Source organism: Nothobranchius furzeri, chromosome 3 (genome assembly GCF_043380555.1).
Source record: "Nothobranchius furzeri strain GRZ-AD chromosome 3, NfurGRZ-RIMD1, whole genome shotgun sequence".
Taxonomy (NCBI): Eukaryota; Metazoa; Chordata; class Actinopteri; order Cyprinodontiformes; family Nothobranchiidae; genus Nothobranchius; species Nothobranchius furzeri.
The window spans coordinates 60,694,531-60,713,123 of NC_091743.1; the positions used below are offsets into that span (position 1 = coordinate 60,694,531).

Consider the following 18,593-nt stretch of genomic DNA (forward strand, 5'->3'; position numbering starts at 1 on the left):
GGTCGATATAAAACATGTTTATGAAGTTATTTACACTAAGTCCCTCTCACATGAAGCAATTTCAGCAGTTTAATTGTTGACAGTTTCAGTACCTTCCAGAATGAGCCATTTCAGGGCCCTGTCACTTTAAGAAAATGCGTTGAAGCTGGCCACGCCCACCTATCCCTTGCTCAGACTCTTATAAGATGAGAAGCTTTGCTATCTGGGAGGAGCTCAGAGAAGAGCAGCTGCTCTTCGAGCAGCAGCTCTCTCTTACATGTGAGGTTCTATGCAAATTTTCCCATTTGTGACATCACAAATGGAGACTTTTTGCAACCAATTGTTTTAGGCATGAGATTCCTGATACTAAACACTGACAAAAACATAGGAGTGGATATTGTTTCATGTTTGGAGCATTTACAGAATCAGCAGAGACCCACATGGCAGCACAAAAGGATGCAAAAGGTGAGATTTGCATATGAACATTGCAGGTGCAGGGTATTGGGGTGCAGGTGTTGTTTCTAAAGTGTAACGTGGAAACAACCAGAGAAAACTTCAACAAAGGTCGGAAATATAAAATACTGAAGAAATTACCTCAAATATTTAATAAAAACTGGTAGAAATTATAATGGAAAGTTTCTTGTATTCAAAAGCTAATGATATTTTAATTATAAGTGGCCAAAAAATAAAGATTTTCCAAACAATAATTGTTCCTGCATTCCTTGTGTGTCTCACATTTGTTTGAATCCTTTATAAACATTTGTTAATGCGCAGAAAGACACATTAGCATGGGAAACCTGTAGCTCTGCGAAAAGCTGGGTTTTAGGGTTGGGGGACCTAAAGGGAATTATGTGGAGAAACAATGACCACCAGGACATGTTCACTATCTGTTTAGAACACTCCGTCAGTATAAAAGAAACACAAACACAAAAATAAAATGTGTGTGATGAAGCAGGCAGGTGGGTGACATTTGACACCAGTTCTCTATCTGAGCTGTGAAGTTGGGTTTGTCCATGTTTGGTTTGGTGTCCAGGATAGTCCCTCTGTGCTAGAAAATGATTAATACGTATCCGTGTGCCTCGGGGAGGGGGTTGAGAAATCCTCCTCTCTGTTCCAGGCACTTGAATCTCTCGTGTCATGCTGCTGGAGTGCGTGTTTGGAGCTCAGCTCATATCAACAGTCCCAATCCAGAGACAGGTTTGTCTCATCGAGCCCGCCTGGAAACATCTGACCCACCTCAAGGACATTTCTGGCTCTTGTCCCGTCCAGTATGGTAAAGACAAGGTGAGAGAATGAATGTGGGAGGTCATTTCAATCCGTGCAAATCCAGGAGTGATAGTTAGGGATGTTAGTAAAGGTCAATGACAATGCAGTGCAACAAAAATAGTCTGGTGATGGTGGGCTGTTCTGGGGATTTTCATTATCTAATATCAATGTTGTGTCTTCTAAAGCAAACGTCTGTGATCTTACGCTTGGTTCCAAACGGGTTGATGAATGTCAGCGCCGACAGCTTCTGTCACCACACACGTTCTCATTCTGCAGCCCAGCTGTTTGTCCTTCACAGCGTCCAGTCTGGACGCAAAGCCAAAGTCGGATCCTCATTACACGTGACTCTCTGTTTCTTTGCCCTGGGACAAGCCTTGGATTTTACAGCGACGACTCTACAACAAACAGCTTTACAGGGAGCAGGTGATGGTAGCAGCACCACTCATCATCCAGTTTCAGCAGGCATAAGGGGCAACGCTGGGGGCCTGAGCGGCGTTTCTGTGGTGATGGGGGCTGCTTAGTTTGAATTTAAATACTTTACGTTTATTATGTTTATTCATTTAGCAGATGCTTTTATCCAAAGCGACTCAATTTATAACCTATAGGGAATGTTGTGATTTTGTGACTTTAGCACAATACCTGCTATTTAGACACTGAAAGTGTACATCTACCTGAGTCTGAGGACGTAAGGCTTGTTGGAGGGCCGGGCAGGTCCAGGATGCAGCAGTTTATTTATTTATTTTACAGGAATGTTAATTAGGTGAAGTGAATGAAAGAGAAGTGACCCATGCCGTTAACCAGCTAACCCTTCCTCAGCAGCCAGGAGGGCCAATTCTGTTTCAGAAAAACCACGTCAGCAAGTGTGTGTGTTGTGTATAAAAATTTGAAAGAAAAATTATAAAAGTTTTTTTCACTCACAAACATAAAAGACTACAACTGATTAAAAATCCATGAAATTAAAAATATAATTCCTCAAATATCAAAGTAAACACAGGCTTGATTTGTTGTATCCGGGTAGTTTTAAATGCTGTGTAAATACAGGATGTCATGTTGTTTTAGGTCTAATCCATTGCTTCTGTACCATAATGGTAAGTTTTCTGACTGCTAGGATGAAAGCAGCAATCTGACGAAACATCCTCGCATTCATGTTCGATTGGTTTCCATCCTGATGTGCAGCTTTGTGAAGTACTGACATCTAGTGGACACTCTGTGATAGTGCAATGTCCTTTTATTCAACTTTTATCTGAATTTAAAATAAAAGATTAATTTAGCTGAGTTTAACTATTTAAATGTGTGTGTGTGTGTTTGTGTGTGTGTGTGTGTGTGTGTGTGCGCGCTTGCATGCATGTGTGTAATACTTGAATCAATGTGAGCTAGTGACACAAATCCTATGATTGTAAATAAATACAAAATAAAACCATTATTTTTTTTACATTTTTATTAAACATTTTTAGGCCTACAAAGTGTTTTAGAAACATGTGGTTTCACCTCAACAGCAGATAGATTATTTATCTATGTTACAACAAAAGAACAACATGAACACAGCACTGATCCGATTATTTGATGTGTAAAAGCCATAAATCAGGGATAAATGAACATTTATAAAAGGAGGTTTACACTAAAACGAGTGTAGAAGATTTATATTTAGGTTCTGGTTCCAGACTGAGTTTGACCTCATTAGTTAATAAGTAAATTCTTTTATGATGCCTAAAAAATAAAAATATAAACTGACAAAAGTTTATAAAAATCATTGACGCCCATAGTCGCTAACTAAAGAAGTCACTCTGCTTCTGGAGAATCTCCGTTATGAAGCCTGCAGATGGACCAACAGATTAGAATGGTCATGTGACTAGTTAATTTGATGAAACTACCATGTCCAGTTCCTTGACACCCTCTTGGGCGGAGCTGAGGCCGCAGCTGCCTGACAGCGAGCTTTCAGAGAAATTATTGGCTGATTTGGGACCTGCTGCTGGGGTCAGCGGTGGCTGGGCTAGACCCGGTTTCTTAGGAGGGATGGGTGGAGGGTTGCCCCTGTCCACCCTGCTGATGATGGGTGACCGGATTCCCTGGGGGATGATTCCCGCAGCCCTGCTAATGACTGGAGACAAAGGTGCTGCCAGGCTGCGGTAGTCTGTGCCAAACGGGGAGTTATTTGGCATGCTGAGCTTTGCTGCGGCGCTCTGGTGAGCTGTGGTGAAACGGGACAGGACCTGAGTGACAGTGCTCCGAGCCATCTGCTTGACCGGACTGGGCTCTGGGGAGGAGCTGCTGCTCACAGGAGAGACGATGTTTGGTGAGAGGGGGAGAACAGCGGGTGCAGCCTGGGACTGTGGTTCTGGGTCACTGGTACCCTGGAACCGGTGTCGCACAGCGTGGAAGCGCTGGTTGATCCCGGCCTGGTACGGATGGCTCCCAGGACTCGTGCTCCCCGTGGGGTGCCTGGAGAGAACTGGTGACGCGCAGGGCAAAGGGCGAGGCTGTGTTGGATCGGAGTTTCCATTCTGTAAGAGATCCTTCTCTGAAAGTACATGAAGCCCATTGGTCTCCAGAGAACAATGGTGACCATTAACAGGTAGATTGTCTCCATTTTGCTCAATGTCCTCCACCTTAGCGTCAACTACTGAGGAGCTTCCTGGCAGGACATTAGTCACCCACTCTCTTCCTGCTGCCTCTACTGTTACGTCATCTTTTATCGTGTAACCCTCCTCCAGCTTCCTCTTCAACTCCTCCACCTGATCAGAGAAGACATTTAGCCACACACTGCTAAATTATTCTCCTCTTCCATGCTCAGATGTCTAAGTGGTCCCACCTGTCGCTGCAGCTGGGAGCGATGAGCTTCTTCCTTCTTCAAACGTGAGCGGAGCTGTTCCCGCTCTGTGTCAAACTCGGCCAGCTGCTCCTCCACCCTGGCCTCCATTCTCAGAGATCTCCTCCGCTCCTCTTCCAGCTCTTTTCTCAACGCCTGAGAAGCTTCTTTCTCCTAAAAAAACAAACAAACAACAAAAAAAGTACTTTTTAATGACGTATTTCAAAACCTTTGGGCCAAGTTTGATCTAAGGAAGTGGAATATGGGTAAGAAAGTTAACTGGAATTCCAAATGTTCCGACCTTATCAAGTTTACGGCTCAATTCAGTCAGCCGGTGGCCCTCCTCCAGAGCCCGTGAACTCGCCCACTTGCACTCTTTGGCCAGAGCACAGGAGAGTTGTTTGTGCTGAGCCCGCTCCTCCTCCAGCTGCTCAGTAATCCGTCGCTGTTCTTTCTCCAGACGGCGAACGTGGCTCCGCTCAAATTCCAACTGCAAGCAAAGAGAAAACCACAGTGAAAAATGCCAGATGCAGCAAATGAAACCTGTTCTGCTTTGGTCTGTTACAGGTGAGTTTAGGCCTGCATGAGGAGTGAAATGGGTGTTTTTGCTGAGCACCTGTTGTTGTAGGCGCTCCCTGTCCTTTTCCAGTATGCACGTGACATCATCACCCTCAGCTGTGTCCTCAGCATGCCTCCTCTTCTCCTCCTCCAGGTCTGCAATAACCTAAAACAAACATAACGGCAGATTTAGTCACATGTGCACATTCTCTGTGCTTTTTCATGTTTTGTTTTGAATCTCTGAACTTGTGGCCACAAACCCAAACCTACCCTTCTGTGTCTGCTCTCTGCTGCAGCCAGTTGGCTCATCATCTTCTCCTGCATCCTCCTGCAGTGGCTCACCACCAGTTTGAGAATCACCAGAGGGTTGGCTGCATGGGTGGAATGGCCAGGTTCCTTCATGCAAGCCCCAGCAATCTCACTGTCTCTCTGCAAGGCGTGGAAGGGGTCGCTGAGGTTGTACCATGCATAACGCTCCTGGATGACCAGCTCTCTACACTGGGCCTGAAGAGATGACAGAATGGATGTTAGGGCTTTTATTTATAAAGGTCATGTAACCTGGATGCATGAAATGAATCCTCATGACTCAGGTGATTCTTTCACTGGTGTTCCAACACCACTTTCTGACTTTTCGTGAACCCAGTGTTGCACTGGGCTCTGATGGATTGAGACTAATCAAAAATGGCGTTCCAAAATGTCTTGAAAACACTAACAAAGATTTTTATTCCCCTCACAAGACACTTGTCTTTCTGGAATTTTAAAGTGGTTTGATAAATCTTTGAGCCAAATGTTCACCCATAATCAAACAGTGTGACAGTCCTTCATTTAGTTTTGAGAAACGCGAGACAACACCAGGTGGAGCAGTTGACCCATGAAACTACATTTTGCCTTGAAACATAAAGATAATTAGACTTGTAGTGTAAAACAGGGATAATGACACTGCAATAATTAAATATATAAGCAAAAATCGCTAAATAAGTAGACATAACAACACATTTTATGACCAAATTTGCACAAATGTTCAAAAGATGCAATTGATCTGAAATTAAAATGATGTGAAATGATGTTTTTAACTTATGTTAAAGAGGTTCTAGCCATCTTTCCATTGTAAGGCTTTATTATGGATTTGTGTTTGGTTATTTATCAGGGCTCTTGGGCCATTTTGAGCCTCATCAAAGTTTCATTTGCTATTAAAGGCTCAAAAAACAGTTTTAAAATCTAAAAAATGTTGTAAAGTCCCTTTCAAATTAGAACTCATGTTAAACTACACGTGGGTTCACTTCTGCTGTTGCACAATAAATCTAATTTTGCACCAGTGTATAATCTATACCATCCCCTCAGAGTGAGACCACATCATTTGATGGAACACGTCCATGGCAGCTATGGCTTAAGTTACCACAAAAGGCTCCCACTCATCTCCCAATAAAACAGAAATCAAATATTGCATTTAGGACAGCATGTCACCAGAAGGAGAATAAAGCTGCAGATAAAAGAGGACTATCATAAAACAGAAAGGAAATGCTTAAAAAAACACACACAGAAAAAGTACCGGCAGGAACAGCAGATGGTGTGTGTCTGTCTATGTTTAGCAGGACAGCTGCTCCAGATTGGGCTCTGTCCAAGGCAGACCTGTTGTCTGTTTAACTCATGACAAAGGAGAGATAATAACAGTGAGACATTTCAGGTTCGGCAGATGCCTTTAGGCTGGTGGTAAAATGGGGGCTGAAGTATGTGACAGAGGAGAAAGGCGGTGGAAAGCCTTTGGCAGAACTCTGTCTTGGTGAGCTTTCAACAAAAGAGGATGAAGCGATTAGAGAAGACACTATCTTGTCTGGCGGGGTGATGGACAGAGATACTGAGCTTAAGGAGAAGTTTAAAGAGCATTCAGCAGGTCTGAGGTGTATGAAATCTTTCTGCTGTTGAACCTGGATGGGTTCATACCAAAAGCTGCTGTTTTCACCCGCATCATTCACTTCCACCAGCTCCACTCTCTTTTTCCTCCCTCTCCGATGTGGTATCAAGTGATAACCTGCACCAATTATTCCCAACTCTCTGTGAATCCGACAGCAATTCATTTATGTAAAGTGAAAATCAGGCCAGGTGCTGCTGAGACATTAAAATGAGTTGTGAGTACAGCAAAAAAATAAAAAGAGAGAATTTTGCTAAGATGCTGAAAATGAAAAAAGGATACAAGGTTTGCATCAGTGCTGTCACACTGAGCAACGTTTCACAAATAAAAATTTTACTTACATAAAAAAATTAAAAATATAAAGTTTTATGTACAAATAATAATTCTCTTCTTCAAGTGAGGTAAACATGAAAAAAAAACACTGCTTTAGCCATTGTTGTTGATTTATGATATTAAACCATATATATTGGTTATAAATTAATTAAATCAATTAAATTAAAACAGAACTGTGTCATGTTGCACATGTTCAGCACCGGCTCATGTGGAAACAAGACAGGAGGCTCTGAGGCCTGGCTGCTGTTACTCCATCCAGTCTACAGAGGAAGGTGTGAAGGCAGATCAAACAGCAGAGAGGCGTGAAACGGGAAAACACACACACGGCGCTATTCAAGAAGGCCTCTCAAACGTAGGCGCCATCAAAACCCACATGGACACTCAACTGTTCAGTAACCGGACTATGAGCTGCGTAGGCCTGTGTGGCATATCGGTTCATATCAAAACCCGGTGTTTACCTTTGTTAGTGCACTGCAAGTGCAGTAATTATGCATGATATCAAAGTTTCACTACACAGCTTAGCACTAGTCCTGTGGAAGACTTTCAGTTCTTGAACGCTGACTGGTACGAGAACGTCTAAAATAGCTTGTGCTAAAAAAAAGTAACTACTCTGGGACATCATCTGATTTGAGAACAGTTCCTCTCAGTGAGTGTGTGCTATGTGTCATTTTACAGTTAAAAAGCTTGAATCAGAGTTTCCACCCTTTATTCACACAACTTATAAAAGAGCACTGTGACAAAAAGATAATATGATGTTAGTCCTCTACAACTGCAGGTCTATATTACTATTATTATTATTGTTATTAATGAGCATCTTTTCACACATGCAGGGGACTTTCTGCACACAACCTCTGCCATAAACACTGACTGTGCTTTGCCTTCACTCCTTATAGTGCACTGATAGGATCCAACACAAGGAAAGGCTGTTTGTCTCTGCGCTAACCCTCCAGAGTAGCAGACAGTAAAAAGACTGAATTCAAGAAACATCTGAGCACTCATTTCACAACTTCGTACAGCCCATGTAAAACAGCCATAATCACTGGGCACATGGCTGCTCTGCATCACAGTCTGGACTCATTATTCATGCATTTGTGTGTTGGCTGCAGCTCTTGGCAACCCGCCTCCGTCTGGATGGGAAGACACAGCTGTACTAGTTCCAGTTTATCGTTTGCTGACACGCGCCTAGGTTGTCTTAGAGGATCTGCGTAATACACTGAGTTTGTCACGTCTGTGTCTTTTGCTACAGTCTACTATATTTAAAAGCTGCTTTATATAGCGGTTAATAGATCGGACATGCTAATGCTAATATTCTCTACTAAAATAATGGGTTCTGCAAACCAATATCCAACAGTCACTCCAGACTAAGATGCAACAAAAGCCACGTTACTGACAATGAAATCAATCAGCTGAGGCATCTTTGATCTCGACTTATTTTAGGGCTGCTTGTTAAACAAAACAGAAGTTAAAGTCATTTGAAGAAGCTCCAGTTGAAAGCTCTGGTTCACCATGTGAACTCGACAGTTAATTAAAGGCTCTTTTCTATATCTGAGGCTTACTGAACTTAAAGTAAAAGGTTCTGTTTCTTTCTCAAACCAAAAGGACAAACTGGATCACTGCAGGCCTTTGTGTGCCAAAAATAAGCCGTGCCAAAGACTGACTTCCTTTTCAAAGCCACTGCTCACTCAAGCAGCTGCAGAAGTGAGTCACAAGGGGAAAAATGCAGAAGATAGTTGAAATGCCATTGATAGTTCTGCTAAATTACATGTAGAGCAGCATTTTAAAAGGAAACACACACACACAAGCCTTTAATCTCATATCCAGATTAGGCAGACACAAACTTGCAGGTTATTTTCTTTTTCTAATTAAAGAAGAAGTCACTGGACAAAACAAAGGGGTTAAAAATAGGATAAAAACACAGCTGTGGACTGTCTCATTATCTCCATGGTGATTTGTGTGGGTGACACATCAGTTCTCGAAAAGTTAAAATCAGATTTTATAGAAAAACTATAAATGGATGTTTCTAGAAACCCCAAAACTTCTATTAACACAGAAACAAGAAGTTACATTTGTCGGAAAAGATGAGACCAATTATACAGATTTTGCAATTCCTAGCAGAAAGTTTAGCAAAAACTCATCAATACACAGGACTAAAACTGTTAAATACGACGGTGAAAGGATGAAGGTTTGGGATTATGTTACGGACTCAACACTGTAATGATTTAAATTACATGTTATTTAATAAGCCATAAGACAAAACATTCCATAGCAAATATGAAATCCACCTTATGGATCTGTGAGGTTATTTTAAACCAGAAGATTGGAACTTTTTAATGCAGGGATTAGATAACAGCTTCGTATTCACTCAGAGACAACAGAAGAGAGAGAGTCGAGTTTAAAAGTTTAAAAATGTATTACTAAACAAATTAAACTAGACTAACTTTAAACACTAGATGTATGGTGTAACTAAGGTGGATGAGACGGAGAATGGTGTGATGTGGAATGTTGCTCAGAACCAGCAAATCCAAAGAAGCGATTAGTTCTGATGGGAACTGAAGGTGATGTCTTCTCTATTAAGCTTTGGTTAGGAGATTCATAAACACATTCAACGCCATTTGTCAGTCTACATACCCTGGTGGAAGTCCCCGTTAGATCAGGAGGTGTAGAGGTCCAGCTTGACCTTGTGGAGCAGGAGCATGTAGAAGCAGCCACGGCAGCCGACCGCCAGTCTTGAGATACTCCCGGGTCACGACAATTTTGTTGGCATCTAGTGAGACCCAACCGTGGGTCGTGATGGTTCAGCTTTTATTCTGCAAGGAACCGTTGCAGCAGTTGTAACAGCAACAGATTTTATCCAGCTTGTCGTTGGTTCTTTTGGCTGAAGAAGAAAGTTACGGATTGGCGACTCCGACACTTCTCTAGAACGCTTTGAACTCGCGTTAAAGAAGGCGTGGGCATAGTTTTATACTTCGGATGTTTTGGTTTATGGTCGAATGAAAAGTTGACAGATTTAACAAACACCATCAAAACCACTCCTCCGTCAGATCTGGCAGATTCTGATTGGATCAGTGAATGCAATGTGTCATGTCTTTTAACGCTACGTGAGATCAGTCCTAGTGGAACATTTAAAGTTATATTACTTAATATATTCTATAGGATTATAATGAAGTTATTAATATTTTGATTTCACAGATTGGTCCATCTTATTTATTGACTAACACTTTGCTTGATTAGCTTATTAAAATAGAGTTCTTTGATTTGTTAAAAGGAGAGAGTCCATTCTTTGTTCTTCTGTTGAGCTGGAAAGAAGCAGTTTTATAACAAATGCATGAGACCTTGAGGCCATATCTCATGCAGACTAGTCCTGTGTCAGAGGAGAGGCGGAAAATGACTTTTGGTGGAAAACAGTCATTTCATACCGTTACAACCCATATGCACCTCACAGTCATTTAGTCAATCATAAACCTAAATATTTTTGGGCAGTCAATCAACCAAAAACTATAATCACGATCAATCATGAGTTCCATAGTTAACTTGTGATTAATCACAAAATTAATACAGATTCTAAATTCCTAACATGATATTTTCAGGTTTCTAATTCAGTAACGACACATGTGAAAGTCAACAGATGAAATAAAAGGGTTAAAAGTTCAGGTGAGTCTTTAAAAGAGCCATGTTCCCCTCATGCTTCACTTAACGTCCATGTTTATTTTTTCACTCCAGCTCTCACTCCCATTTCGTAATCAAACACCCACTGGGCTGTTAACTCCTCTTGCCTTAGATAGCCAGATCTCAGGGGAAATGAAGGAATGTGTCTAGACACAACACATGAACATTCAGCAGTAGGGTCTCTTTAGTCAGCTGGCTGCCTCTTCGGTTCCTTCTTTCCATGGTGTGTTTTATACTGAGACAATAAGCAGCATTCCTAGACTACAACGGCCGGCGATGGTTCTCACAAAGCTACAACCATCTTTTGCAGAAGTGTTTCATAAATACGCAGCCCACTCATTGTGAGGGTAATGGGGAGTAACAGTTTAGTTTCACAAAATGGAAAAAAAAAAACACTTAAAACTAAAACGAACAATCCAATAATTCAATGAAATCAATAATTTTAAATATTTGATTTATACACATTTAAAGGCACACTTGGCAGTTTTGCTTGCTTTTAGCACCCCCTAGTGTCCAGTATTAGTTATATGTGGTTAAACCGAAAATGAAACCTCTCTCTTCGCTTTCATCTTTTTAACACCTTAATCTAACAGCTGAAATGTCTCCCCAGCCTTCATTAGTGTCTACAGGACTTACGCATCAATAAATGAAACAAATCAGCTGTGTTCATGATCTAAAACATGCAGGAAACATGCTGGAAGCGGACTGCAGTGCCAGGCATCTCAGCTAAATTTTTCCAAAGTGCAACAGGACTGCCATACTGAAGGTACAAGTGCGATATTCTTGCGACGGAGGGTGGTGAGGGTCTGAGTGACTTTTCATTAAGGGTCATTTTAGCCCACACTGGCTCAAGAAAAATATTTTAAAATCTAAAAAAGCTGCAGTTTAAATCAATGCTTTGTTGAATTAGTCAATTTTGAGTTATTCCATCTCCTTTTGGTTACATGACATAAACAAAGCTTGTTCTACCGTGCTAACAGATCATACAGTCAGCAGAGCGAGTGAAAGATCAATGGCGAGAGGGATGCAGCCATCCAGAGAACACTAGACACTAACCCTAATCTCAAAACATTTCCGAAGTTTGGGAACATTTCAAACTCAAGCTGATAAACGCCACTAGGTTAGTGTTAAGTTTGCAATTCACAAGAGCACAACTTCCTTATCCCAGAGTCTCAGCAGTAAGCATTCAGGTGTTTCAGGAGTGAGCTACAGATCTTAGACATGGTGTGTGGTCTGGAGTTTAAATGAAAATAAACTGATTAACATCAGCTATGATAACTGGGCTGAAATGTATTTAACCGCTACCTCTAAAAGCCAATTGAGTTTTCTTCTTCTTTTTTTTGCAATTCTTCAAGAGTATAAAATATTTGCTTGTCAGCGTTTTTAAGAACCTGGTACGTGTTTGTAATTTTCTGTTACATTTGTCTGGAACGTTGCCGTTTCATCTTTACTGCAGAAAGGAAAAACAAATCACACTTGTCATCAAATCTCAGACGATGGATATTTGATGTTTTGTTATTTAGTGGTTTTTTAAGTTAAATAATGACAAGTTAACTGGTAAAATAAATATATTCTCTATGTTTTTTAGGAATCGGCTTCAATAGACAGCTTGGTGTGGGCTAACCCATCCCGCTCAGCTGAATCTACAGCACAGTTAACAGGAAGCAGCTAAGATGGAGTTAAATGCATTAAGATGTGTAAATCTACTGGCTATTGACTTGTTTTTCAATTAGTACTGCTAAGTAACATTTTGACCACATTTTCAAAGCAAAGGATCAATAAAGGCTTAACAGATTATTTGATTAATTGATAGAATGTGGCAGATTAATCAACAGCTGCAGCCCTACTTAAACAATGCAAAAAGCTACAGTAATAATGTTTGTGGATTTGTAGGACATGAAAATGCAAAAACATGCAAATATTGCAGTATCCTATATGAAAACATTGGTGTAATTGATCTAACTTACAGGGGGACTTCACTTTTGTGTTTTCTTGACATAAGAGATGAGTCAAAGTTGTCTTTTAGGTGTTCAGTTACAGCGCATGATCAGCAGCTGATTTATGGTTCTCATTCCTGTTAAACCACTCACTGAACCCTTTTCTAGTATAAATAGATAACCTGAACCATCAGGACCTCTGAAGATCATACAATGAATATGATTGTTCAGAATAACTTTGTACTGATTTACAGCAACATTTCCATTGAGGAGAAATACAGGATTAAAATCATGCCAGCAAAATACCCTCCAACACACACACACACACACAGACACACACACACACACACACACACACACACACACACACACACACACACACACACACACACACACAAACAACTGAGTGCCTCAATTCCCTCACTACAGAGGCCAGGTTTTCAGGATTTTATCATGCTGTAAGTATCTGTTTATCACCTGTCAAACACAAACAAACTCCAGCTACTAAATTTTTCTTTGATCTAACTTGTTTGAAGACTGACGATGCTTCTGAAACACTTGGTTTGTCTAAACGTTTGAATGGAGAGTGAGAAAAAACATAAATAAAGCTTTAGTTTTCTATGAAATAGAAAAATTCTTCTAGGCTGGATGAGTGACCCAACCAAAAACACTGTCCCAAAACTTGCAATTTCTAACAACCACCTGCCAGCCCAGGGTTTACGTGTTAGACGTGAAATGTGATTATGAGCTGGGAAACCGTTTAATGTAATAACTATGTCACTAGCTCTGATTATTGGTACCTTTAGAACTTCGATGACGACATCTCGAGCTTCCAGTTCTCCCTCCAGGATGCTGAAAAGCATCAGCTGCTCTGGCTTGGTCAGACTTTCCATGTTCAGTTTGGACTGGGAGGACATAAAAACGGGACAATTAACAGCTAACATTTTAAAGGTGCAGCGAATGAGGCTTTTCTGGAGTTTTCAGCCATATTTCTTGAAATGTGCTTCAAAAATCCAGGACAACATCTCTATGACTTACAATCCTGAAAAGAAGTAGTTTTACCTGTTTCTTTTAGATTCTGGTTATGTTCTTTTTGAGAAACGTTTAGGTGATGGACTTGCTGTCTGTCAAGGCAGCTTGTCCTCTGTCGGTTGGCAGAGCCGGCTGGGTTTTGCAAGTGTAAATCTTTCTGGCGGGGGATGGACCTTAGAATTGTGCATTTTTTAAAAATTTGCTGGCTCCAACTAGTCTGGTATATAGTCTGGCCATGACCTAATACATCTACAGTTGTCTTCGGAACTGTCTGCATGCTGTTGCACATCGAATAACAAAAAACGTAACACACTTACTGTCAAATTTATATATTTCTAAATTAAAAAAACTTAAGTACCTCTATCTGCTCTTGACTCAAAGAAAAGCTCAAGTCTAAATAGCACCAAAGCTGTTTTAAATGAGCAGCCGCCATCTTTGTTCTGCTCAGTGGCAGTAACATCCTGGCAACCAAACCAATAGAACGCTGTGATTGGCTGGATACAAGACTGTTCGGGCCGATGGTAGACCTGCTGAGGCTCCAATAGAGCGTGGCTAGACCGACCTGCAGAGAAAAATCCTTTTGTTTCTGCTCCGGTCGGTCTTTTTCAGAAACTCCTATCCTACCCTTAACCTATTAAAACCATCACTTTTCCTGCAGCTTTACAACAGTTTTCTTTTTGGATGAAGCCTTGTTTTCCAATTACATGAAAACCGGACATACAGTCAGACATCTGCTCCAAACCACTTTTTATGAGCTTTTGGGTTTTATCTAAGTACAGCCAGTGAGGGTTTTTGCTCTAAACCAAGAATCAAAACAGGTTATTTTGGGTTTTGCTCTAAATATAAAGCTCAGTTAACACTTAATTATCTTAAATCACAACAAAATAGCAAGTTAGAATTCTGACTGGGTGGATTGGACCCAAACCTTACGGTTTGTAACAATGACTGATAATGTGCAGTACAGCACAACTCTACAATATCTTCTTGTTTTGCTGAAAGTTCAATCCATAATGGGTGCTGTGACAGTTATCTTGTGTAGCAAATGAGATGTTGCTCCTTTGTAGTTTCTGAGCACTTTAATCTCACAGCTGTGTTGGTTGTTCTGACAAGCCCTGCAGTGTCCACATCTCAAACACCCAACCGCACTCTGCCCAAATGAAAATATGCGGGCCTCACTTTGAAATAACATCAAAGCTGTTGATGCTACTACACTGAAGTGAGTTTTCTTATGAGAACCATCATGACGGTTAGATCAACACCCCGCTGACTGACTACTTAATCACACACATATATACCCCAGCTTGAATTGCTTGTGGTGGAAGCATCTCTTTAAAGCTGTGATTCACAGCTGAATTAGCATTCACTCTGCAGCCTCCTCCAGCCTGGCTTGGAGCACTTTGTGGTCAACAGAAACTCACATCATAAGGATGTCTTTTAGCAAAAGCAGAAATCCCAGGTCAGCCACACCTGAGCAGGATGACAGAATATCACCATTGTAACAAATTGCCAGCACATTCATTTGACCCATTTGCAGATCAGGAAGCAGAAGTAAAGAAGAGGAATGACTGTGATGAGCTGCATCTTCTCACAGGCAAGGAACCACAGATTTTTTACTTCTGCCTTTAAACACCACTCACGGTCTGTGGCTTAACCGCGGGTGTAAAATGCTAATTAACAACAGCATATGTGCCTCCTTTTGGTTTGGGTTTACAGGCCTGCTCGCTAATTTCACAGGCGTCTATAATGACTGTTTTGTGAGAACTGCCGATGCTAACGTGCGTCATGGAACTTGTTTAATTCCTCATCATCGTTTAATTTTTTTTTAAATCTAATCCTCTGCCTAGTGATCATGAGGGTAAACGTAAAGTGATGGCATGGGAAATGCAATTACTTCCACGTTTTCCAAGCTCCACTTCCGATGACGAAAGCCTTGTGTCCATTATCCTATTATCCATGTTTGTTTTAAGCCTGGTCGGCCACGTGCCTCAGCTACAACCCTGTATTAAATGTGTTGAACATTTGTTTAATCAATACTGTACATTGAGGTGGTCTATAGTAGGAATGGATGCCTAGTGAGTCGTGTGTGTGTGTGTGTGTGTGTGTGTGTGTGTGTGTGTGTGTGTGCGCGCGCGTTCGGGGGTGGGGTGGGGGGAGTAGCTTCAGGTGGCGGGATTTGGAGTCATATTTCCTGATACTTGGACATCTTGCCTCTGATTGGATACAGCAACACAACTATATCATTGACTCCATTTGCTCTGCAACATTTATGTTTTATCTCCACAAATAACACAAGCCTGGAGGAGTTCTGCTCTGTGGTGGAGTTACTAATGCTAATGGTTAGCTTGCTCTAGTTGATACGTTCTCTGCTGTTTGTAGAACATTAAAACAAAAACAGCCTTTCCCGTCACGAGTCAAGATAGTGTGAAGTGTGATGTAGGTCTGTCAGGCTTTTCAAATCCTTGAGTCTCACAGTCTATTTTCTATCAGAAGCTACTGCAGGAGATAGGTGTAGGAGACTATTTTCATATTCAGCCTGCATGAAAAACTCAGAGCGGCCGATTATAATCAGAATTAACCATGAAAAATAGGGGTTTCAGTGGTCCACACCTTTAGAAACACACAGCAACTTCTAGTAAAAACACAAGGCTCTGATATTCTCTGCAACTCCTTGTGACTTTTGTGCATCACAACGACTTAAAAAAACCTCTACCTTTAATCCTGTCAACCTAATAGTTTAACTATTCCCGTGTTTTTGTCTCAGAGGAGTTCTTAAGCTCTTAAACACACATTGACTTGCACTCATGAGCAAATAATGCATTGTATGCATTTGGAGCCAAGAGTCGGTTATATTTGTGTAACTCTTTTTTAACACTAAATATTCCTGCAAATGGTCGCTGAAATAAAGAGAAAGTAAGTTTTGCATGAATGCAAGTGACAGTCTGTGCAAGCACAACCACAGCCATGAGGAAGGGGGTCAGCTGAGAGCAGAGCTGAATCTCTTCTTGGCTGACCTGATGCATAGTGTCTGGACACTAAATTGGATTTATGTTGCCAACCCAGCTTTCTGTGCAGGCCACTTATTCCCCTCACTTCGTTTCCTGCCGACTTTTATGCAGAATAACTCGTAAACTAGCGCGATAAACGCTGTTAGTTGTTAAACTGGATCGCTCTTCAGTTCATTTAAGGTTTTTTTTTCCTAACTGGAGGCACTTTCAATCTTTCAGCGCTGCCACGAAGCTCGACCATCAACCCAAATCTAACTGATGAAAATGGTGAGCTAAATTTGTTTTATGAAGACAAAAACTAAGTTTTAAACAAAGACATTTTATGTCAGTTTGTCCGAATGTTTAGCTATAGCCTCAAATACTTAGGGTAACATTTTTTTTCACTCGATGAAAACACAGCTAATTATCTCCTACCTTTTCACACAAAAACTCCTTGTTTTAACCTCTTACCTTCATGTGGCTTCCTGGGATGTTGCAGAACTCCAGCATGAAGTTTTCTTCTGTCAAGAGATTTGTTTGACTTGATGTGGGTCCTCCCGACGCAGCGGAACACTGGAGGGCCAACAAGTAGGCTCGTGGAGCGACAGGTCGTTTAGCCAATGGAAAAGCAGCAGCTAAGGACGTTAACCAATCAAAGTGAGATTTGAACAAAGAGGGTGGAGCGAGTAAGGTCCCGCCCAATGGGTTTATGTTGCATTTCTTTGTCCAGTGTTCCTGAGACTCTCAGACAAGTTAATGACTTTCAGGAAGTTTTTCTGTGAACACTAGGTGTTTATTAATGAGGTGTATTAACAATACATTTAATAAAACGCTAATATTTCAAAAAGTACAGCTTGTAGATGTTTTATTATATATTTATGCTACAAAATAATATTTACATATTAATGCACCAACAGTAAAAACAAAAATGCACAAATGCAAACCAAATGAATTGTATGTCCCCCAGCTGAGTAATTCATCCGTCATTGTTATCCCCTTCTTTTTTTTTTTTTTTGCCTCTCACTTCTAATCACATGGGACGTCGAAATGTTTTCACCAAATATTTTACATTAATATTCCAGAGTTAATAATAAACACATTTTGATTTGATTGTCAGCATTTGCTCAGATTATATTAGCGATAGTAATTGTTTAACAAAATAGCCAAACTGTTGCATTAAAATAGGACATACATTAGATAAATTAGATTAGTTATTATTACAGCCATTATTTGTTCTAAAATTCTAAAAAAAAAAAAAATAACAAAAACAAAAAAAAGGGAGAAATTGTTTTCATCTCAACCTTTAAACACACCCTGTTTCTGGTTCCCACATCAGCTTTCTAGGGATGAAAAGGGATGTTGTTTTCTTTAGCTTCTGCTGCTGCACGTTCTTGCAGGGTACAAGAAAGGTAGTAATGAATGCAGTTTGCTGCAGACCTGTAAATCCCTCTCAGCTCAAAGAGTTCCGTAATACACTACAGCTACCAGTAGAGTGCAATGCTCACACAACTCAGCTGTCTCAAAGGCTGCCTTTGGCTGTATCAGGCAACATGCAGAAAATCAGCTTTTCACATAGCTGTTAGAGAATCTGATGGACAATCACTGGTTTCATTCCTGTCAAAAGGTCCTAGTTCTGCCTGAGCCTGAACATAATTTCAGTCTGTCATTTCACTATTCTGTAAGAGCACACGCATAAACTGTCCAGTGTTACAGTTAGACTTCCTGTCCATGTGCAGCATTTTGGTGCCTTAGGATGATTGTGTCCCTTTTTTACCTTCACTCTGTTATCGTGAGGGTACACAGCAAAGTCAGAGATGTGTGGCTCCTGATAGGCTGCTGGTGCATGTAGCCTCTCCTGCACTAATAAAGAGTCTCTATTTCAGGCTCTTCAATTAGGCTCCTCTGCTCAGCCTTCTGACTGGCTGCTGTTGAGAATCAGTGTCCTCAGGTTTTCTGTCCTGTGTCCTTGTCTCCCTTTAACAAACAAACGACACAGCAAGAAGTACCATTTAGGTTGATTTACTTTGACATTGACAGTAAATCTAGAGGGTCGAACCAATTCCAGAACAATTTTTGGGGGGAGCTTTACAATACATTCTGTTATGTGGAGAATTGAAATGTCA

The 18,593-nt window shown here is 40.9% G+C and overlaps 1 protein-coding gene across 1 annotated transcript; it reads right to left on the bottom strand.

Moving 5' to 3' along the window:
• Positions 1-2,926: 2,926 nt before the first annotated feature.
• On the bottom strand, positions 2,927-17,201 carry cttnbp2nla (CTTNBP2 N-terminal like a). Its single transcript, XM_015959194.3, has 7 exons — positions 16,942-17,201; positions 13,255-13,359; positions 4,880-5,113; positions 4,668-4,775; positions 4,353-4,541; positions 4,055-4,225; positions 2,927-3,977 (listed from the first exon to the last, which is right to left on the bottom strand). Exons 1-7 carry the CDS (start codon positions 16,978-16,980, stop codon positions 3,099-3,101), a joined length of 1,725 nt encoding a protein of 574 aa, XP_015814680.3. The 5' UTR covers positions 16,981-17,201; the 3' UTR covers positions 2,927-3,098.
• Between the last annotated feature and the right edge of the window lie 1,392 nt (positions 17,202-18,593).

Excerpts from the sequence above, each read along its gene's own strand:
- cttnbp2nla (XM_015959194.3), bottom strand. The coding sequence starts at position 16,980 with ATGCTGGAGTTCTGCAACATCCCAGGAAGCCACATGAAG. Across the intron at positions 4,776-4,879 it reads CAGAGAGCAGACACAGAAGG|GTTATTGCAGACCTGGAGGA; the intron begins GTAGGTTTGGGT and ends TGTTTGTTTTAG. Across the intron at positions 4,542-4,667 it reads GGGAGCGCCTACAACAACAG|TTGGAATTTGAGCGGAGCCA; the intron begins GTGCTCAGCAAA and ends CTTTGCTTGCAG.